The sequence below is a fragment of the Diabrotica virgifera genome, chromosome 9 (assembly GCF_917563875.1).
Source record: "Diabrotica virgifera virgifera chromosome 9, PGI_DIABVI_V3a".
Taxonomy (NCBI): domain Eukaryota; kingdom Metazoa; phylum Arthropoda; class Insecta; order Coleoptera; family Chrysomelidae; genus Diabrotica; species Diabrotica virgifera.
The window spans coordinates 49,616,305-49,641,268 of record NC_065451.1 but is presented as its reverse complement, the minus strand read 5'-3'; the positions used below and the strand labels follow the sequence as shown (position 1 = coordinate 49,641,268).

At 33.9% G+C, this 24,964-nt stretch overlaps 1 protein-coding gene across 1 annotated transcript; it reads right to left on the bottom strand.

The window, feature by feature from the left end:
* Window positions 1–5,988: 5,988 nt before the first annotated feature.
* Window positions 5,989–7,233, bottom strand: LOC126890941 (uncharacterized). Its single transcript, XM_050660115.1, has 2 exons — window positions 6,930–7,233; window positions 5,989–6,878 (listed from the first exon to the last, which is right to left on the bottom strand). The coding sequence occupies exons 1-2, from the start codon at window positions 7,231–7,233 to the stop codon at window positions 5,989–5,991; spliced, it is 1,194 nt and encodes a 397-aa protein (XP_050516072.1).
* Window positions 7,234–24,964: the final 17,731 nt, after the last annotated feature.

Here is a 24,964-nt window from a genome sequence, read left to right as displayed (position 1 = left end):
AAAAGCTAACGAATATCATATCCCGCTATACATGGCATTTATTGACTTCGAAAAAGCATTTGATAGTGTGGAACACTGGGCAGTAAAGAATTCCCTACAAGACAGCAGAATAGACTACAGATATACCGACTTAATTACAAATATTTTTTTTTCTCTCTGATTCTGGCTTTGGTTTAGAACTAGAACCTTTAGCCACGTAATTGTATAACTTATTACTAAGTCAGGGGAGTAATGTGTAGTGTATGTGTTGAGTAAGTGTCTTGTTACTTTGCAAAGTCGACGTCATTGTCTTTGCAAAGAGACGCTAATTGTTTCCGAACATCTGCGGTCCCTCCGGTGAGTACCGATCAATTACAAATATATATGATAAGGCAACAACAACTATCAAGCTAATGAAACAAACGGAGCCTATTAAAATAAACCGAGGAGTAAGACAAGGAGATACCATCTCGCCCAAGCTATTCAACCAAGCGCTAGAAGATGTGTTCAAACAACTGCACTGGGATGGTTTGGGTATAAACATAAACGGGCAATATCTGAATCACTTACGATATGCTGATGATATTGTATTAATAGCAGAAAGAAGTGAAGAATTACAAAGAATGATGGAAGAACTAGATAGAGAATCGACAAACATAGGACTGAAGATGAATTACAGTAAAACAAAAACCATGACCAATCAACAAGAAGAACTAGTAATTACAGTGGCACAAACAAGAATAGAACAAGTAAAAGAATATATATATCTAGGACAAATCACTAGATTAAATAAAGAAAATCAGACCGAAGAAATAAAGAGAAGAATAAGGTTGGCCTGGGCATCATTCGGAAAACTGTCTTATATTCTAAAGAACAGAAAATACCCGCAATACCTAAAAACAAAAGTCTTCAATCAATGTATACTCCCTGTTTTAATATATGGCTCTCAGACATGGACGTTTACAAAAGAGGATATGGAAAAAATAGCAAAGACAGAAAGAGCCATGTAAAGACAAATGCTGAACATTAAATTATCAGACAGGAAAAGAAACGAATGGATCCGTAACAAAACAAAAGTGAAAGACGTCTCTACCCAAGTAGCAAAGCTTAAATGGAAGTTCGCCGGACACACCCTACGGCAGAAGGATGAAAGATGGACTAAGATAATGAAAGATGGAAAGATACATTGGAGACCATGGAACCACAAACGAAAAAGGGGAAGGCCACAGATGCGATGGTCAGATGACCTGAAGAAACACACTGGGTTAAAGTGGATGCAAATTGCCCAAAATAGAGAGGCATGGAAGAAGGAAGAGGATGCCTATATCCAAGGATGGATGTTTAGGGCTGATTAGATAGATAGAAGCTTAATAAGTTAACTTCACATGTTAAGAAAACATGTGAAGATACTGTAAATATTTTTTGATTACATGCATATTTCCCAGATAAACATGCATATTTTTGGATAAAATAATGCATATTTATGCGCATATTTCATACCTTTTTATTTGCATATTTGTCTAAATCTAGACATCATTCAGGTGTAGGATTCTCATACGCACCTTTTTTTGTCAAAAAAAAATAATTTATTTTATTTTAACGTATAATCTTTTGATTAAAATTAAATTTTTTATAGTTTTGCAATAAAAAAACTTTCCTTTTCTTTCTATTGTGGCAGTCTTCTTCTCTTAAGTTTCTTTCCGACATCGCCTTGGAGATGCCCTTTATCCATGTTATTGCTGGTTTTCATCCTTTTCGCTTTTCTGTGGGGGTCCATTCTAACACTTTTTTGTGGATTCTCCTTTCATCCATACGTTTTGTGTGTCCGTACCATACTAGCTGTTCTGTTAAATGTAAAAGGGTTCTTGCACTTTCTCAGGTTTATTGAATTCAATACAAAACAGTAAGGTTAGAAGAGATGAGATCTGCCATCGGCGATCGGCGTTGACGTATTAGTGCCTCACTTCACAACTTACAGAGTTGCCAGATTGTGCCGATAGTACATCTCCGTCTTTACAAAAACAAGTTTTCATTAAATTAAATAATCTTTCAAATAAGCTGGCCGTCGAGATATTCTTTTCGGAAGGGAAGAATCCTGTTCCATATCAGAACAGTTATTTTCTGTATTTGGAACTGTTAGCACATTATTGTTATCACTACACAACTCACTGTTTCCCGCACAATCCTTCCGACTCGCACACCCTATGTTTAAAAAGGTCCAAAGAAACCTTCTGCAATGGGCGCTCAGGAAAAGGATTCCTTATAAGGGGCTCTACCGGATTTGTTGTATGTTCTATGCATATAGGACAATTTCTGACTATATTTTCGATCTGAGTGAATAGACCCAACACCATATTAAACCTTTTGCTCTCGCTCTACATTTTACAACCCCTAAATGACCTTGGTGGAGATATTCTAAACACCGAAATTGTAGACATCTAGGGATAAATAATCGGGAATTTCTCAATAATAGATTATCGCTAAAAGACAACTCCAACATATAATTATACTAAGGCTTTAAGCATTCCTCTAATTTATTTTGTTCAGGCCAACCTGACGTACAATATTCTCTTAATTTTAAACAAATGGGCTCTTTTTTCTGTTCTTCCTTAATTTCTTCAATAAAATACGGCTTTATAGATGGAGAGCTAGAGACGAAAAATCATCGTCATCAGTAATATGGAGTTTTTCCTGTGAAGTGTGTCCATTGTATATTGACAATTATGACCCCTTTCAGGCTGACACCTCAGTGGATACAGGAAGTAGCAATAAGGGATGAAAGGGGAAAGTTAGTGCAGTCATTAAAGGTTTTCACCTCCTAATTTGTTAAACCTTCATCGATTTGCATGAAAATTGGTGACTAGTTAGAGCATACCTCAAGAAACAAAACTGATTTGGTGCCACTTGCACTTTTACCCTGGTGGTGAATACCACCCCTGCCCGCGGGTGAAAACTATTTTATTAAAAATAACCCCACAAATCGATAGAGGGACAATTTTTAAGTAAAATTTGTTATATCATGTTATTAAAATAAATCATTACTTTTTGAGTTATTAAAGATCAAAGATTTGTCTATTTAAGAGCATATGCGTGAAGTTACGGATGATAAAAAGAACATGTTAATTAATTGTATGTTAGTAAAATATTATTTTTATATTATTTCAATATTCTATGTATCTTTATATCTTTTTTCAGTGGAAGAAAGCAAACGAGAGGCATCATAGGCAACAATTTTCTTTTTACCCTCATTAAACTGAATCAAACATGCTCCCAATCCAAATGATGAGGCATCCACTGAAACTGCTATCTGTTTGGTAGGGTCAAAGTAAGCTAAAGATGGACTTTTTTGTAGTAATTCCTTAACTGTTACAAAGGCTTGTTTCTGCGGACTGTCCCAGATAAATGTGACACCCTTTTTCAGTAATGACGTAAGGGGTTCTAGGATTTCAGAGCGATTAGGTATAAATCTACATGAAAAATTTATCATACCTAAAAACTGTAGTAATTCTGTTTTATTAGTCGGTTCTGGAACAGTGGCGTAACTAACGCCAATGCAACCAATGCGGTGCATTGGGGCGCAGGCCTTAGGGGGGCGCAAAAACTGATATTCTGGAAAAATTTTAGCAAAATAATATGTTGAAGCAAAACTCCCTGTAGCTTCTCGAAAATAAAAAATGTAAAAAAAATATTCGTGGTATTTTATTCCGAATCTCCTTCAGAAGTGTTTAAAGACTGTGAGCGAACTGCGAGGAGAATTCGACGATGTCCTGGATCAGGCCAGAAAGTTAGCTGCGAAGTGGAATATTGATTCCTCAATGACCTCCAAACGCAAAAGAAAAGTAAAGACTTTTTTTGACGAACTTTCTAGTGACTATGAGTTTAGTGATCCTGTGCATTGCTTTAAAGTTAAGGTATTTTTGAGAGCTGTTGATATTCTTATTTCACAGTTAAACGAAAGGTTTAAATCTATGGTATGTATAACTGACACGTTCAGTTTTTTAAACCCAGATAATTTATTACATTTTTCTGACGAACAACTTGTAAAGTCAGCCTCTGAGTTTTGTAAAAAATATGAATCTGATGTGACTCATACTTTGACCAATGAAGTAATTTGCTTTAGAGATGTAGTCAAAGACGATATCAAAAGTTATAAAATAAGCAAAATCAGCCACTTGGCTGATTATCTATTGATTAGGAATAAATTTATTGCATTAAGTGTCCCAAACGTAAGTACAGCATTAATAATGTTTCTTACATTACCCGTAACTGTTGCAAGTAGTGAAAGATCTTTTTCTAATAATAAAGAACTACTTAAGGAACTATATGTCCAATACTAGACTGTGTGATCTTAGTGTAATTAGTATTGAACATGAAAGAGCTCGGTCTTTAGATGTAGAAAAGTTAGCAAGACTGTTCGTAGAAACAAAGAGCCGCAGGGGCTTTGTCAGGAAAGAGGAATTAACGTACAGTGTTGTTCCTATGAGCTGTAGGTAGCCAATTGTTTTGAAAATTGGCATAAGCATGTACTATAAAAAGAAGTAAAACAATTTTCATTAAAAAATATTAAAAATTAAACGATTTATGCGCCAGATACTGGCACCGTGAAAATAAAAAACATAAGTTATTTCCTATACCATAAACTATGATTTTTGAAAAATATTAAAATTTGGGAAAATGACGAAGTGTTGAAAATTTTTTTAAAATTAGCTAAAACATTTCAGATTGGCAGTTTCAGAAACTGCCAAATTGACAATTTTTATCCGATCAAATACCCCTAGTTGATGGTATAGAAAATAACTTATATTTCAATAATAACTTTGAAATTTCATGTTTCAGGGTCTCTATTAGTCCCAATCACTGCAGCAGTGTAGCTGTGTTTTTATTTTCACGGTGCAATGCTCATGCAAATTTTCAAAACAATTGGTACAGTTCTTTTTATTTTAGAAATTAAAAAAAAAGTATGTGAATTTCGTACTTTACACTAGGATAGCCCCTTAACTTTACTTTCAATTATTTTTTTGAATAATAACTTTTTAATAATTAACTTTAAAATTACTGTTATAATATTTCTTTGTATAATCTTTCTCTGGAGAAATGTCGTTGTTAGTTTCGTTGGAGGTTGGGGGGGGGGGAATAAGTCTGGGAATAGGGGCGCACGAGGAATACTTGCATTGCGGCGCAGGTCAGACTAGTTACGCCACTGTTCTGGAAAGTTAACAAATGCTGAAATCCTTTCAGGTGTAATTGACACTCCTTCATTTGAAATTTCGTGACCTAAATACTGGAATTTTTGAACAGCAATCACACATTTATCTTTATTTAGAGCTATAGCTTCAGGTTGTATTCTGGATAATACTTCATCCAGAATTTTGTTGTGTTCTTCTAGTGTTGGAACATGGATTAAGGTATCATCTATGTGACTAATTACACCTTCCAAACCAGCTAATATTTTGTTTAACAATATAGAAAAATATTCGGGGGCACAAGTGCTACCGAAGGGAACTCGAGTGAATAGATACCTACCGAAGGGAGTTTGAAATGAATGTGGTAAGGGGTTGAGACTCTGGGTCTAAACGAATCTGATAAAATCCAGAAGAAGCATCAAGTTTTGAGAAATATTTACTATCTTTTATTCTGGCTAAAATACTTTTAATTTTGTTTATAGGAAAATATGAACGAAGAACGGATTTGTTTAAATGGGTATAATCCACACAAAGTCGAACTTTTTGGCCTTTTTGGACCACAACAATGGGACTGACCCACTCCATAGGATAATCAACAGGTTCAATTATTTTAAGATTTAATAATCTATCAATTTCTTCTTTTAACGGTTGGAGTAATGGAATAGGAACTGTTCTAGGGAGCGATTGTACATAGGGTGTAATGTTGTCTTTTAATTTAATTTCCATTTCTGTTTTAAATGTACCTATATCATTAAATATTCTTGGAAATTTTTTGAAAACTGCATCTGGATTAAATAAATTATTAATATTTTTCACTGTAACATTTTCATGAAATTGTAGAAGTTTTAAGTCTAATATATATTGCTTTTCTTCCAAAAATAGGTTTAGATAAATTTTGTATAACAAACATTTGAGTTTTTGAAATGTCATTATTATGACAGAGGGTAACAGGAAGACTTCCTGCTACCTCCAATTTAATGCCAGATGGACCAGTAACTGTTTGATAAGGCTTACATAAAGTTTTTAATATCTCTTTAGGCATCAGAGAACTAGGAATACATGAAACATCTGCTCCAGAGTCAATTAAAAATTCAAATTTTGTCCGCAGCTCAAACACAAGCACAGAAATCAGCCACTCTCGAGCCTCAATATTATTAATATAAACAGAGCCGACAAAATTCAAATTATTACCCTCTGAATTTATCATAAAATTATCAATTTCTACAGTACTAACCTTATTTTCTCTTTGACCTTTACCAGATAAGCAAACTGATGCCCAGTGACCAAATTTTTTGCACTTATTACACTGAGACCTTCTAGCAGGACATACCTCCCTTAAGTGAGACTGCTGACCACAAAACATACACGTGTCTCCCTGGAAATTCTTTCTTCTGATGTTGTCTGCCTTCTGAAACGATACGGTGACATTGCCTCGTTCTCTATTTTGGACACCCACTTTTGCTACTTCTTGAGTTGGATGATAACGGTTTTTATTACGCAATTCCCGAGTCTGATTTGCCTGCATTTCTGCTTGTTTTGCAGCAATAATACATTCTTTCAAAGTCAGCGTACCTTGTAGATGCAAACGTTCGCTAGTTTTTGTATCTAACATTCCTACCACTATGCGATCCCTAATTAGCTCTTCCTTAAGGGTTCTGTAGTCACAATATTCTGCCAACGAATGTAAACTGGTAATAAAGTGTCCTATAGCTTCTCCTGGTTATTGAATTCAGGAGTTAAACTTAAACCGTTCGAATATTACGTTACGACAGGGAATAAAGTGATTTTCAAAACTCTGTAACATCTCTGAATTAGTAGCTGGAATTTTCGGAAACTGTAGAACGATTTCTTCGGACTCATCTCCCATTATATACATAAGAATGTCGATTTTGTCTTTCTCCGGCTTCTGATCTTGTCCCGACACGCTCATGAAACGCTGGAACCTCTTGCGCCACTGGGGCCACATATTTGGCTGTGAAAACGTAAATTTCTCCGGTGGATTTACCTGAACAGGCATGTTAATTGTCGTTGAGCCGCTACTAACGTCTAAATCTGTATTTTCCATTGCCATTTTGCTTTGTGTATGATTTCAACACAACGTACATAACCTAGACACTACACGTGGAAAAGTTAAACTTCACTAATCATTTTTCCCTCTCTTCACTTGAAATATAAAGTTAATCTGGAAAAGTGCACCAGCTGCCACCATGTTCTGTTAAATAAGTAAAAGGGTTCTTGCCAGAGGCGTGCGGTCCATGGAAGCGGGGGAAGCACCGCTTCCCTATACTTCCATATAAGAAAATACATATATTATTAATTAGTATTTAATTGTCAACAATGTTTCCCTAATCTAAGTAATCTATTATGTAACTAATAGGCATTGAAACATTATTAAAATTTGATCGCATAAGAACGGTCTCAAATAAGCACACAATTCAACGATTCAGTCCGGTCCTAACGGAAGCGCATCTCAAAATCTCTGCTTGTCATGCATTTGTCCCGTTCAAAAATTGGTCAGGGTTTAATAACCTCACTCGCTAGTCGTGTTCCTTTCACGCGAATTTTGATACGCCTGGAAGCGCTCGTCCGACCGCTTCCGATTTGAAAACGAGATGCGGATCTGTTACTGCTGCTATAAGGGGTAGGTATTTAGGTACAAATGGCTCGATTTCAATTTTTTGCTTAATATATTTACTGTTTTATTTGACATTTTGAGATTTTTCCTTTTACTGATATTTTATAGTACCTACGACATTTTACAGACGAAGTCAAGTGACATTGCATTTTGTATAAGACAATTTGATGACTTATGATGATTAAAAAATTGAGCTGTTTAAAAATATTTGGGATAAAGCTGAAAATATGGGCTTCGAACCTAAAAGAAAAATAATGATGATTGATATTGTCGGCGAAAGAGAGACCTATCGACGATTATACATCGAAATTTTTGATAATATTCTACAACAAATGAATCATCACTTTGAAAATTTTAAAGAAATAAAATATGTAGAATTATGTAATTTTAATATGTCTAATTATAATTCATTAAAATCTCCCACAGAGGTATGTACCTATTTAATTCAGTACGATTAAATTATGATTTTTTTTTTGATAATCTAGTTTTGCATTCTCAGTTAAGTGTCATTTATAAAACACCTGAAATTAGTGATAAAGAAATACTTAGGAATCGGTTGAATTTTTTGAATACTACTGGTTTAAATCAGTCTCTGTGTGAAGTGGGCAAGTTGTGTGAATTAAGTAGTAGGTACTAACTATCCCAGCTACAAGTGCATAAGTTGAACGAAATTTTTCAGTATTAAAACGCATCAAAATTTTACAATAAATTTTACAAGTGAAGACAGACTTTCCAAGTTAGCCCTATTATCCATTGAAAAAGAGTGCATTTATTAAACAATTATCAGAAAATCCAAAATTTTACGACGATATTATCGACAAAAAATTTGCATTGGTTGATAAGAGAATAGGACTCAAGTATAAGTAAATAAGTGTCATATTGTTGAAAGTTGTGTGTTATGGAAGGTGATTCGAAATCGGAATATAAAAACAATTTTGAATAGAACTCTTCTGTTTAAGTTTAAAGAAACCAAGCCTGGAGCAGGGACTCGACCCTGAGCAAGCAGTACAGATCGATGATAAGTCACTAGATATACGATATACTAAGTCACTAGAGTCACTAACCTGCATTGATCGGGGTAGGATTTCGTTTGTGAGTCCTTGTATCCAGGACTCCCATTTAATAAGCACTTTGCTGATAGAGAGCCCATATAGCGCATCAGAGTGCTATCGGAGGGGAAGTGGATAGTATGAAGCATTGGGGCGGGATGGAGTGACGCCCGCTTATAAGAGTAAATCCTCCTTGCCTCAATGAATTTGTATCACCGGAATCTCATTTTCAAGGCGTGTGCATGTCTCTCAGACTGGGTTAAACACTATACCAAATTTTTTGTAGTTCTTGTTTTTAGTCGATATAAGTTAACATGTAATATATTAGGTATACACCTATTAAGTAGGTATATGTTTTGATCTCGACCCTCGTAAGAAAATATTTGTTAAACCCTTATTGAATCGCTTCCTCTTCCGAAAATGTCACCGCACGCCACTGGTTCTTGCACTTTCTCAGGTTTATTGAACTCAATACAAAACAGTAAGGTTAGAAGAGATGAGATCTGCCATCGGCGATCGGCGTTGACGTATTAGTGCCTCACTTCACAACTTACAGAGTTGCCAGATTGTGCCGATAGTACCTACACTAGCTAATGTTTTTCGATGCCTTCGAAAACTAAAAATGTACCGTTACCTTTTTTAATATAAATTTGTTTCTCGAAGAAAGCCAAGTAGACTCTGAAGATGGTTTAATTGACTAAGATGGAGTGAAAACCTTCCAATCAATCCTCCAATGAATAAACAGAATTGCCCATAAAGAGGAATAAGTAGAAGCGTATGTCTCATCAGCTCCCAAGTGGTGGTTTGCTAGAGATTTTAATAAATCTAATCTAGTTAAGCAATTAGCTTTGACTTTATGTGGTTTCCATGTTAGCCTACTATCAAAAATGTAACCTAGTTAAATGTGATTTTGATTACCTTATAGACCAGGGCGCATCTGTAAAAATATTAGTACATTTGGACGTTGAGAGGTGACTCAAATTTTTTTGCAGAAATTGCTTGAAAATAAATCAAATAATAATGTTTAAGTTATTCTCCCTCTCAAAAAGGTCCAGAACATTGTTTAAATAATCAAAATGTCAAAAAATTAAGGAAAAATTCGATTTTGTTCTTGGTTTTTTGATTATAACTTTAAAAGTATTCATTTTCGAGAAAAGTTGTATTGTCATAAAAGTTGCGTAATTAAATTTCCTACAATATAGAATTGGTTAAAAGTTTAAAAAATAGTCACCCTTGTTGTAAAATAGCAATAATTGTGAAAAAAACATACAAAAACAAGTATTCGCATTATACGTTTTTCAACTATTTATGCTACACTTAGGACCTTCAAATTTCACCCTGAAAAACTATATGATACAGTAAAACAAGACTGTATATTTCATTACGATCGGTTCAATAGATTTTGCAAAATAAATTTTGCAATCCAGCTTTCGTAAAAAAAATATTTTTTTCAAAATGTTACAGGACTGAAAATAAAGCAGATAGCAAGTTGAAATTTTTTTTTGCTTACAGAAGTGTACTGTACCTTTGATCTGCAATTTTGCAAAATTAAAATCGATTAACACCACGGCGTCAGGAATTTTTTTAAAAAACATTAATTATTGGTGCTACGCGCAGGACAGCGGATAGTTTGTTTTGATTGGGCATTCCAATGACCTTTGATAATGATTAATACATTTTAATTTTTATTACATTTCGATATAAATAAATAAATTGTTTATTGCAAAATAAAAACACATACTATATCCTTTGAAATAACACTTTTATTAGCAAAAACTTTCTTTGTTAATATATTTTAACTTAAATAATAAAAGTTTATTATTTTTAAACATATGCAATTGCTTAAACAATATTTCACAAACAATAATAAAATTAGTTTGATTTTTGTGGAATTAAAATATTAAAATACAACAAAATATAGAGTAAGAAAATAATGTATTAGATAAAGATTGGAAGAAATTTTGGTGGAAATCAACTTGTGTGAATCGAACACCGCTGTCCTGCGCGTAGCACCAAAAATTATGGTTTATTTCAAAAATTTTCTGACGCCGTGGTAATTAATCGATTTTAATTTTGAAAATTGCAACTGAAAAGTACAGTACACTTCTATAAGCAAAAAAAATTAAACTTGCTATCTGCTTTATTTTCAGTCCTGTAACATTTTGAAAAAATGAATTTTTTTTTTGCGAAAGCTGGATTGCAAAATTTATTTTGCAAAATCTATTGAACCGATCTTAATGAAATTTACAGTATTGTGTTACTGTATCATAAAGTTTTTCTGGGTGAAATATGAAGGTCCTACGTTTAGCATAAATGATTGAAAAACGTAAAATGCGAATACTTGTTTTTGTATGTTTTTTTCGCAATTATTGCTATTTTGCAACTAGGGTGACTATTTTTTAAATTTAAACCAATTCTATATTATATAAAATTTAATTACGCAACTTTTATGTCAGTACAGCTTTTCTCGTAAATGAATACTTTTAAAGTTATAATCAAAAAACGAAGAAAAAAATCGAATTTTTCCTTCAATTTTTGACATTTTGATTATTTAAACAATGTTCCGGAACTTTTTGAGAGGGAGGATAACTCAAATATTATTATTTGATTTATTTTCAAGAAATTTCTGCAAAAAAATTTGAGTCACCTCTCAACGTCCATCTCAAAACAGATGCGCCCTGGACTATTAAGACTTTGGGTACTTTTGATTTTTCATCAGAGAAATTATACCAAAACTTATACATAGAACAAGAAGTTAGTTTATTTACTACTTTTTAAATTAAATATACATATTATATCAATAATAATTGTAGTTGTGAAAGTATTTTCACCTCAGCAGATCCTTCTGAAGTTAGGTTAAGAAAGCTTTTCCGTTAACTAGTGCGTGTACTTTGAAGCTGCATCCAGATTTTTTTTGGACATTTTTCGATTTTTATTATGGTAATATCTTGAAAATATAGTCTTTTGAATTGTCACTTTAGAAATGCATGTGTTTTGATCATTTTAGAACATGTTGATGTACAAACAAAATAATTTTTCTACGACCGTTTAATAACATGCTCATTATTCGCTATTTTTTCATAGATCACAGGCCTACAGAAAAAAAATTTTGTTTTGGTGCCGTGAATCTTTTAGCTGATTTTTACTATATTAGGGGCGCTAAATCGAAATATGGATTTCATTTTATTGTATCAGCTCTAGTTTTATGGTTATGACAAAATCCGAAATTAGAGTCTTAATATTTGAGATAATGAAGAATATCTATTCAAAGGAATGTACATTTTTAATTAAACTTATTCCTCAGTATATATTTGTTGTTCTCACTGTATTATGCCTTATTTATGCAAGAAATAATACTTTAATGTCGTTACATTACTATTTTATAAGGAAATAAAACAGCTTGTAGAGTATTTTTAAACTTTTAAAATGATACATTTACCACCTGTTAACCCATTCAGCCTCCACCTAATAATGGCTCATAGCCCATGGACCATGCTTCGCGTACATAGGAAGGAAGCTTCCCCAGATAAGTATGGAAAAACTTCACTTTTATGTCACTTTTATGAACTTTCACTTCACAAAGCTGGAATCTTTTATGGACCACAGATCAGACTTCTTACAGAGGATCCGGCTTTTGAGGGGTCAATGAATGAGGTAGAGAAAAAAGCTCGGCTTTCATTTGTGGATATTATGAAAAATTTTCTGGGAAATCACAAAAGTGAAAACTATGCTGAGCTGGTAAACCGTTTGCTGAATAACTTCCAATCACTTGGATGGAATATGAGCATCAAAGTCAACTAGATGACAGAAGTGAGGAGAAGGTGAGAGACTTCACCAGGAGATAAAAACGATTGAAGACCGCTACCAAGGAAGATGGGACACCCATATTATGTCAGATTTTTGCTGGGGTTTGAAGAGAGACTGTTTAAATGTTCATTCCAGAAAATCACGCAAGCGAAGCTTTCGATACGTCAAGTAAAGTTTTTTTTCTATTTTGTTAGTTTTTTTCTCAAAACTAATTGTATATCTGCTTCATTGTACAAAGGGTTTTATTGTAGTTAAATGGATTAATTCTCAGACGACATAGTTTTATTCTCGGACAACCTCAAGGAGATATGTGCAATGCCACATGAACTTCAGTTAGTGTGTGCCAGTGTAGGTCTTAAAATAAACATCTCTAAAACAACTAGTGGAAAAATACATATACCTTGGACACGAAATAAAGAGCACAAGAGACAACCCAACATGCGAACTACGAACAAGAATAAACCTAGCATGGGCAGCCTATGGAAAACTCAAAGACATCTTTAAAAGCGATATACCAATTTCTTTAAAACGTAAAACATGTGACCAATGTGTGTTGCCTGTGGTGACTTATGGTGCCGAAACTTTGACATTGATAGCTACAATTTCTAAAATGCTGCAAATAGCTCAGAGGAAAATGGAAAGGTCAATGCTGAGTATATCGCTTCGTGACCGAGTTGGGAATTAAGACTTAGACTAAGAACATGAGTTACCGATGTAATTTCCCGAATTGCTACCCTGAAATGGAACTGGGCCGGGCACGTCGCCCGAATCAGTGATTTAAGGTGTACGAAGAGATTACTTGAGTGGAGGCCGAAATTAGACAAAAGAAAGTAAAGAAAGACCCCCTACTGGTTGGACTGACGGTCTCAAGAAAATGTCAAGAAATTTGATGCAAAATGCTTAAAATGGAGCACAATGGACAAAAATGAGGGAGGCCTATGTCCAGCAGTGGACACAAAGGGCTGGATGATGATGAAATGGCTTAAAATATACGTATTTTTTAATTGTGTGGTTTTTATTTTAATTTAGTATATCCATATCAGCATATTCGTATTTTAATGCATAAAAGCTGGCATGACCTACGTTATCTTGAAAACTACAGCTGATAGCGCAAAACTAAGGCCATATTCGGAATCAGCACCCCAAATATACCTAAAATCAGCTCTAAACACTTCGGCACCAAAAACACTGTAGGCCTGTGAATAGGACCCATTACTGTACCCGTGAGTAATAATTCATTACTCACGGGCTGAAGTTACTCACGGGTCATTACTCACGGGCTGAAGTTAGATTCAAGTGGCGCATGCCACTTTTAAAATTAATCGTATATAAACTGCAAATAAAATTACTTAAACTTGTTTATTTAATACAATAATAATTATTGTAATTTATACCAATAATTAACTTCGAAAAATTTTTAAAGGAATTTTAACTGTAACAATGTCAGTATATTTTGTACGTTTATATCTTCTTTACTAAAAATTTTGAAGTTTATCATTTAATTTAGTGACAGTGACATTAGCGCATTTTGTTTATGTTAATTGGAATTTATAACTAATATTGTGTTTGGAATTTTTCGGAAACGAATAGAACTTATATTGACTATTTCTAGTTGTATTTTTACAATAAATAAGAATTTAGTAATAGTAGGCAACCAATTATTCAGCCACGTACTAGGGGTAAATAGCGTTTAGGTATTTCTGTAAATTATTATAATTTAAATCTCGACTAGTTGATAATTAAATTTTTTACTAATTAAAATAAAAAAAGTCGTAAAAAAAGTGTAGTATTCTACTCGCATGTAATGGCTATTACTCACTCTGATGAATTACGACACTCGCCTACGGCTCGTGTCGCAAACTTCATCATCGTGAGTAATAGCCATCATTACATGCTCGTTGAATAATATACTATTGTTTCTCATTGTTAAATTTATATCATACAATTCAAATTAAATATACTATAAACACAATTCAACCAAGAAGCTACTTCTTAAGCGTGTTGACCTATATTAGGAAAATTATTCCAAGTGGGTAGATTTGATGTAGGAGTAAAGTTAGTCCGTTGTCCGTAAGGATGTTTATTTCGAATTTAAACTATAGAACTTCTGCTTAAATTAGTTTCAGGTCAACGATCATGTGTTTAATATAATATGTCTAATCTTTGGAGTAGTAGAAGGACCTAGGCAGTGGCGTAGCTGAAGATTGCGTGGCCCCCGCGACAATTTTTTTGGGCCCCCGTATAATAAACATAACGACAACTAATAACAGTACTATTACTAAAATATGTGTAAATGACAATATTTGCACTTCTTTAATAAGTCTTCATTAGTTTATGAATACAGGGTGATTGATTAGCAGGGTAAAGCTCAATAGCTCCGCTATAGTAATAGATAGCAATAAAAGTTAATAACAAAAATTATAGAGAACTTTAGGATTCATATTACACGATTAGTTAGAATATTACAGGGTGTTCGATAACACAGTGGCAGACCAAACTTTTGTTTTTTTAAATGGAACACCCTATATTTTATTTTAAATTCGAAATTCTGTTAACTTCTCCATCACAAAAATATAAAGGTTTGTTATGTTATACAGGGTATTTACAAAGTTATAACCAATTTTATATGAAAATCGTAACAAGTTCAACTCCCTGTATAAATAAAAATAAGCAAAACGACAATGGTTTATTAATGCCATTTTTTTTAGCGTATTGTCAAAATTTTCAAGAATGGTTGACATTGCTAATTTTCTTTAAGTATATCAAATACAGGGTGAGTCAAAACGCAAGTACATTTGTTTCTCAGTAATTTTGAATGGAACACCCTCTATTTTATATCACTATTGAAAAGTACCATTACCGTACTTTAATTTGTAGATAACATTCCCTATGTCTAAATTTATTAGTTTTCGAGATATTTTCATTTTTCAATGGACCAGTAGCGTGACCACCCAAATCACCAGAATTTAATAAACTGGACTGATTTTTTTGGGGTTACGTTAATAATGAAGTTTATAAAATACCTCTAACAACAAGTGATGAGATGAAAAATAGAATACAAAGTGTACTTCGATGTGTTAATCTACAAATGCTCCGTAGAGTAAGTAGCTCATTCAATGATCGTTTTTAGGCGTGCATAAATGTGTTAGGAGATAATTTTGAACACCTTATGTAATTAAATATTAAAAATATTTTATTAAAAGCAGCTTCTAATTTTTTCAAACATGTTTTGTTGCAAAATGTATTACTGATAAATTGTTTTGTTCTTTATTTAACACATTGTTACATTTACATACAAAAGTAGTGTTTAATTGTCTTCACAAAATATTGTATTTTGTGTTTGTGTGTTTTTTTGTAAAATTTATTACTAATTTTCTTTGTTTATTTGTTGCATTAACATAAAAAGATAGTTTTTAATTGTTTCAAAAATGTTGCATGTAGTAGTTGTGCTTTTGTTTGTAAAATGTATTACTAATAAATTATTTTTATTTCTTTATTTGCTACAGTGATAATCGGTAATCTTCAATTGTCAATTCAGTCATGGCTTACTTAAAATTTAGATAAATTTAAACACCTAAAATAATTTGCTCTGAAAAATGAAAATATCTCGAAAACTAATAAATTTGGGCATAGGGAATGTCATATAAAAATTAAAGTACGTTAATGTTACTTTTCAATAATGATATAAAATACAGGGTGTTCCATTTAACATTACTGAAAAAATAATGTACTTGCGTTTTGACTCACCCTGTATTTGATATAAAAAAAAAATAGCAATATCCATGGTTCTTAAAAATTTTCAAAATAAATAAAAAATATGGCATTAATAAACCATTGCTGTTGTGCTTATTTTTATTTATACAGGGAGTTTTAACTTGTTACAATTTTCATAAAAAATTGGTTATAACTTTGTAAATACCCTGTATAACATTACAAACCTTTATATTTTTGTAATGGAAAAGTTAACAGGATTTCGAATATAAAATAAAATATAGGGTGTTTCATTTAAAAAAACAAAAGTTAGGTCTGCCACTGTGTTATCGAACACCCTGTAACATTCTAACTAATTTTGTAATGTGAAGCTCAAAGGTGGCTAAAATTTTTGTTATTAACTTTTATTGATATCTATTACTATAGCGGAGCTATTGAGCTTTACCTTACTAATCAATCACCCTGTAGACATGAAAACCTATTATACATGTATCTTAATCCGACAAACCTATTAGTAAGTTGTTGCAATATTATATCTAAATTTACATTGAAAATATTAACTACAAAACTTCTTTGCTAAAAGTTATTTTTTGGTCACAGTTAAGATGATCGTAAAATTTTCTATATGTTTTATCCGTTTATTTTTAAATTCCGGTGTAATACCCCACTATTCTGCTATTCCTGCTGCTTTTGCTAAAGTTTCGGAAAACGAATTTCTCATTTCTAGAAGATTATCACGAGTGTTTTCAAAAAGTTGAAGGGCGACCGTTACTCTGCCGTTTCAGATTGCAAAAGTGTTGATGTTAGATTAATAAAGTTAAGTATTTCAGATTGCATAGTAATGTTAACGACAAATTCAAAATTATTCATATGCTCTAATAATGCATTCACTTGTAATTTTTCATCGATTTTTAGAAAGCAATGAAATTTTCGTTAAAGATTTCGTTACTTGTCGGAAAGGATGGATCCAAAGCAGTGGCGTAGCTGAAGATTGGGGGCCTCCCCGCAACAATTTTTGGTGGGCCCCCGTATTATAAACATAACGACAACTAATAACAGTATAATTTTATTACTAAAATATATGTGACATTATTTGGCCTTTGTATAAGTCTTCATCAGTTAGCGTTAAAAGATTTTTTGGGAATAGACATGAAAACCTATTGTCACTTTTAATCCGACAAACCTATTAGTAAGTTGTTGCAATATTATATCTTTTACATTGAAAACATCAACTTAAAAAAATTTTTTTCTATAAGTTATTTTTTGTCGTAGCTCATCGCCAATCTTTTTTTATACGTTTTATCCGTTTATTTTTAAATTCCGGTATAGGAATAATACTATAATACCCCACTATTCTGCTATTCCTGCTGTTTCTGCTAAAGTTTCGGAAAACAAATTTTTCATTTCTCGAAAATTATTACGAGTTTTTTCAAAAAGTTGAAGAGCCGTTTCAGGTTGCAAAAGTTTTGATGTTAGATTGCAATTATTCATATGCTCTAATAATGCATTAGCTTCTAATTTTTCATCGTTTTTTTTTTTAGATAGCAATGAAATTTTTCCTAAAGCTTTCATTACTTTTCGGAAAGCTTGATGCAAAGCCATAACAGCATCACGTCTGTATGACCACCGGCATTCACATAACCTTTTAAGTGTTGGCAAACGCGATGAATCCAAAGTCATAACAGCACATAGTACATCCCATATTTTAATACTTGCACTAAAAAAAACAGATAATCTTTTAATTATATCTTAAAAAAACAACTCCTGTACACCAGCAACGGCATCATTCAACACTAGGTTCAGATTATGGAATGCACGATCAACATAGGCTCTTTTTCAATGTCAGCTATGCGCCTTTGTACGCCTGAATATACACCGCTCATAACGCTTGCCCCATCACACCCCTTTCCTTTGCAGTTGTGTACGGAAAGCTGCTTTGATTGTGATTGTATAAATTTTAAAATTTCCCAATAGGGATGGACTCGATTCTGGCCGAGCCGAGCTTTTGACAAGCTTGAGCTCGGCTTTAACTTTCGAGCCAAGCTCGGCTTGAACTTCGAGCTGCAGGTTGAGCTCGTGGCTCGTATCAGCTAGGCTCAAATATTTCCGAGCTGGGCTCGGCTGGAATTTATTTCATGTTTTACTGACACACTGTATATTGAAAATACATATTTATAGTTTGAATTACTTATTCTCAAACAGAAGTATCGGTCGCAGCAGAAATAAACGAATTAGAACGTGTATTAAATATTATTAGCTAAAATATTGATAAGTTCGTTAATGAAAGCTCTGCTCGTTTCGAACTCAGCTCGAATCGGCTCGAAAAAAATTTGATTAAGCTCGAAGCTCGGTTAGCAAGAAACAAACCGGCTTAAGCTTGAAGCTCGGCTCCTCAAACGGGCCGAGCCTCGACCCGAGCCCAGATAAGCTCGAGCTTGTGACCATGCCTATATCCTAATATGCGAATAAATCCCAAGAAACTTTTAACAACTTCTGTTTTAGAAGGTAAATAATTATTTTCATCGCAAGTCATTTTTAAATACCGGAAAATAAAACTAAGCTGTTCGTGTTTTGAAATATCTTGTGTGGTATCAAGAATTATTGAATAAAACCAATCGTTTTTAAATAAATTAATCAATTTGTTTTCAGTTTCTTGAGCCATCAGATGTATAACTTCGTTTTGTATTCGTTTTGTTTTTAAGTTATTGTTTTTATCGATTAATTTAGCTAAAACAGGTCATTTTAGCTAGTAAAAGAACCACGGACAAAAAATTACCTTTTTGGGATTTACTTTCAGCTAAACTACCAACATGTCCACGAAAAGCTACGTCAGTTACCCGCTTCATTACTTCCTTCCAAATTCCCCATTTTGATACTTATTAGGAAAATATATTTTGGTCCCCAATAAGTATAAGTACTAAGCTTATAGGCTTTAAGGGGCCCCTCCTAAGGTCGCCCCCCCTCGCCTTTCGGGCCTTGCGGGCCTGTCAGCTACGCCACTGATCCAAAGTCAGAATAGTAGATAGTACATCATATATTTTAATACTTACACTAAAAAAACATAATATTTTTAATTATATCCTAAAAAAAACCAACTCCTGTACACCAACAACGACATCATTCAACACTAGGTTCAGATTATAGCCCGATCAAAGAACAATCTGACCCCCAAAAAAAATAGAGAAAGGATGAAAATTGGGAATAGGTAGTTGAAATTGTCTATTATGATATAAGAAAAAGTTTATAACTCTACATCCCTTTCATTTTATCAAAATGGAGGGGAATACCCCCTCTCGAAGATGAAAAAATTTAATTCAAAATAAGACCGGAATTGGATAAAATGACTAATTCTAAACAACTTATCTTCTATAGAATTTTTTCACTAAGTCAATACTTTTCGAGTTATTTGCGAGTGAATATGTTCATGTTTAACAAAATTAAACATGTTTTTTGACTGTTTTTCTGAGAAAGGCGCGTTTACATGTATCCAGTAACTGGCGCCAGTCGCACTGGAACGACAGTGCTGGCATCATGTAAACGCTTTTTTGTTCCAGTCCAGCGCTGTCTGCCAGCGCTGCTGTCTCGAGTAGAAGGCTGGTCTATTTTTCGTGCCAGTGGCACTCGTCCGCGTCCCCTCTAACCCCGTGCTAGTGGTTGTAGACACGTGTAAACACAGCGTTCCAGTCGCTTGCGCTGTCGTACCTGTGGTTTCAGTGGCCGTATTAGGATTTTTAATAAGAGTGCCAGTGAGATTGGCGCCAGTTACTGGATACGTGTAAACGAACCTATCCAGCGCTGTCTTAGTCAAGCACTCGCATTCCAGTGAGACTGGCGCATTACTTAACTCAAAAAGTAAGTATTTTAGCGAAAAAAATATTGTTAGTAAAAATATAGCTCATAAAAAATTGAAAAAAATGGTGTATACATGAGGTCTGTAGACATAGCAGAAACAGAGTTGCAGCTAATGAAAAGTAGGTTCTTCTTCGTCAAATTCCAAAACGAATATTTCAATGTGAAATAACCCAAAAACCGAGCACTTTTTGGGGAAAATTCATTTTAACTTTTTTAAAGTGTTTAAAAAAAAAGGTTTATTTTTGTTCTTAAAAAAAACTTGTAATATTAAAAGTAAGTGAATTACGCTCAAAATATTGTTGCTCCCTTTTATTTTTTGGTAAAAAAATCGCGAAAATCACCCCCTAATTAGCAACACATATACATTTTAACGTTACCACTTCACAAATTATTTTATCTACGTATTATTTATATGATCTGTAAGTTTCATCGGTTCAAAGTGCTTCGTTTTGAAAAAGCTGGAGTTAAAATGGCTTGAACGAGTAACTAATCACGAGTTTAGGCACATTTTGAACAGCCATAGCATAACCAATTCTTGTCTAACAAGAAAACAAATAATCAAAAATATTCAGAAAAGCAAAACGTACATTTTATTACTCTTTGAGATTTTTGGTATTCCTAATTGTTTTTAAGTTAATTCCATAAACAATTACGATTTCTTTCAAAATAAAAAATGTTTTTTTATTTTAAACCCAATTTTTTCAAAACTGAGCACTTTCAACCAATCAAACCTATAGATAATATAAACAATACATAAGTAAAGTAACTTGTGAAGCGGTAACGATTAATTTTATTTGAGAAGCTAATTAAGGGGTGATTTTCGCCATTTTTTTACCAAAAAATAAAAGGGACCAACAATATTTTGAGCGTAACTCACTTACTGTTAATGTTAGAAGGTTTTGTAAAGAACAAAAATAAACTTTTTACTTTAAAAAAGTTATAATGGATTTTCCCCGAAAAGTGGTCCGTTTTTTGGTTATTTCACATTGAAATATTCAATTTGGAATTTAACTAAGAAGAACCTACATTTCATTAGCTGCAACTCTGCTTCTACTGTGTCTGCAGACCTCACGCATACACCATTTTTTTCAATTTTTATTAGCTACATTTTTACTAAGAATATTTTTTTCGCTAAAATACTTACTTTTCGAGTTATCTCCGTCCAAAAACATTTTTTTTTTGGTTAAAAATTAAAACACATTCACTCGCAAATAACTCGAAAAGTATTGACTTAGTAAAAAAACTCTATAGAACAAAAGTTACTTAGAATTAATCATTTTATCCAATTCCGGACTTATTTTGAACGTATATTTTTTCACCCCCAAGAAAAAATTTTTTACCCCGTATTTTCCAATTTTTGTAAAATGGAGGGGATGTAGAATTGTAAACTTTTTCTTATATAATAATAGACAATTTCAACTACCTATTCCCAAATTTTCATCCTTCCTTTATTTTTTTGGAGGTTTTAGTAAAATTTTGCGTTCCCTGATCGGGCTATTATGGGATGCACAATGAACACAGAGCTGTTTTTTCAATGTCAGTTATACGCCTTTGTACGCCTGAATATACGCCACTCATAACCCTTGCCCCATCATACCCCTTTCCTCTGCAGTTGTGTACGGAAAGGTGCTTTGATTGTATAAATTTTAAACTTTCATTTACAAGACCTGCTGTACTTTGGTCTAACATGCGAATAAATCCCAAAAAACTTTCAACAACTTCTGCTTCAGAAGATAAATTATTTTCTTCGCAAGTTACATGCCGGAAAATAAAATTAAGCTGATCGTGTTTCAAAATATCTTGAGTGGTATCAAGAATGATTGAATATGAGCAATTTTTTTTAATTAAATTAATCAATTTGTTTTCAGTTTCTTGAGCAACAAATTTATAACTTCGTTTTTTATTTGGGAGCTCAAGTAAGTTGTGTTTTTTTTTAAGTTATTGTTTTTATCGATTAATTAAGCTAAAACAAGATCATATTTAGCTAGTAAAAGAACCACCGACCAAAAGTTACCATTTTGGGAATCACTTTCATCTAAACTACCAACATGTCCACAAAAGTACGAAACGCTAAATTGCACCCGAAAAAAGTAAGACTTACGTCAATTACCCGCTTCATTATTTCCTTCCAAATTCCATATTTTGATGCTTATTATTAAAATATGTTTTGGTCCCCAATTTAAAGAAAGTAGAAGTATTAACACATTGAACGCCACGTGAGTTGTATTTAACTCACGCCTTGTTTGGCCCAGGCGCTCAGTGAGTTAAATATTATTTACATTAACATTGAGATTCTCAACGTGGAGCCTGAAGGCACAAACAAAAAATTTTAATGTGGCGGTTAATGTGTTAAGCTTGAATGCTTTAAGGGACCCCTCCTAACGTCGGCCCCCCGCATTGCGGGCCCTGTGGGCCTGTCAGCTACGGCACTGACCTAAGGAGTTTGTGAGCTGACGAAAAATGAAAATTATTAAAAGTTTTTAAATGTTATTATTAGAAGTACACTTTTTTTATCTTTATAGAGGGGAGAAATGGCATCTTCAAAACACGTCTCAATCCAGGACACCGCCGCTTCACTGAACTTAGTACAGGATTCATTCTTCGTAATTCTAGCAATAGTTCCCGAGGCATTTTAAAATGCCCTCTCGTCGCTAGAGAGGTGAGCACCTGCGTTACGAAACAATCCAGTCGCCTGTGACCACAGTCCACCCAATCGTTTAGGTTCGAAAGTAGCATCTTTATCCACTATGCCACATGATCCGTCTTGTTCCATTCTTCTTGCCGTCTTTCAATTGACCTTTCCCTTTCCTGTCTCCTCTCAGCCATAGCAAGCTCTAGGTCTCTTCTCTCATATATCTCTTTTCTTTCCAGTAGAAACACATGCAGCGAAACGCGTCCACCTCTACTGGTGTCGCGTAGAGGACGATCGGCTGCACAACACAGTGCAAGGCCCTCTTCCTCTCGGATTTGGGTCCCCCAATTTTGTGCATCGCCCTCGCCAATGCAGCCGTACTGTTCGCAGCCTTCCAAGTCACTTCCCGCACGTGTTACCCCTACTTTCCATTCTGAGGCAAAGTCACTCCAAAGTACTTTACGAATTTCTTGGATATTAGACACGCCTCCTGCAAATTGTAGTTCCACACTTTGCTTGTTCCTTTTCCCCTTCAGAATAATGGCTTCAGTTATTAGTTTGGTTATTATAAATACATTATACAAAGTGACATAAATCTCCGAAAAGCCGTTAAAAACTATTATATTCTGAAAACATTCTGTATACTTACAAAGATAAGCGAAATAAACATGTTTCACACGTGTTCAATTGGGGATAAATCTGGGTATTTCGAGGGCCAGACCAAAAGGATGGCTCCAGCCTGTTCAAGCCAGTTCATGTTGACTGTCAAAATATGTGACCTTGCATTATGCTGCTGAAAAATTGGATATTAGAACTTCGGAAGGTATGAAACCAGATGAGGTTCTCAAAGAGACAAATTAATTGTTTGAAAGCTGAGAATTGGTCACACACAGCTGACATATGGACACCTCATGTCTTCTGATAAATCACTTATCTGAAAAGTGCAGTGAATCATTATCTATTTAACGTATTCTTTCTTACACCGTGTATCGAGAATAAAAAATACTCAATACAAGGCGCGTTAGGAATGTGATTCTCAGCAGTGCCGGCGCTAGGGTATAAGGTGCCCTCCTGCAGAACTAGCACTGGCGCCCCACACCCCCCCACACACACATACACACAGATACTCGTACAACCCCCGCCTCAGGGACATTATGTGTGTTCTAATGGAACAGTGAAGTGAGCCCACATCTCCGAAGATCAAACCGGTCACACTGCGTAACCTGGAGTGGTACCTATCTGACCGCCCATAACCTGGAGTGGCATCTATCTGACCCCCAAGCTATATTACCACCCCTCCCCATCGCAGTACATAACCTTGTATGTCCTGGGTAATGGGACATCCTGTGTATTACTTTGTGTGGTTATACCACCTGATTTTAGGGGTAGCTAGAAGAGCTTTTCTCCCCATTAATGGCTTGATTTTGGACTTGTGTTCTAAAAATGTGTGTTCCGGGCAACGAGGCACCGACTAAGACTAAAGTCTATTGGATATCCGCACATATCCACGGAAAATAAAGTTAGGTTACAGTTTTTTTCTACGAGCGTGCGAAAATGTCTACTTTCGCGGACGCGTTTTAGTTGAGAAAGTTTTACTTTTCCGCACGCGTTTTACTTTTCCGCACGCGTTTAGATATTTTAATATGCCTTAAAATAATTATAATACATGCAATAAAGTAATATTTAGATATTATTTACTATTTTATTTCAAATATATCTTATTGTGTTCCTGTTTTAATGAAATTACCGCGACAATTCGATGAAATAAAATTATTTTGACATAATATTCGAAAGTCAAATCGGTAGACAATAACAGTCGTTTGAATCATCGTCATGGAAACCAAGATCGTCGTCATGCTAACTAATTATATTGAAAGTTTGGTTTTGACAACCTTGTCAAAGAATTAATTTGTGTATGTATTTTCACTAGTAATACCACTAGAGGTCAAATTATTTCCGGAAATTTTCTAAAAATATTCATGATCAAAAAAAAATTTCCGGATATTAATTTGACTTCGCGTGGTATTCGGTAAGAAAATTCCACACCAAATTTGCATTTGAAAATCCAAAGCTGCATGAACAGATTAATAGCGCGCCATAGCTTTGTCAGCAATTA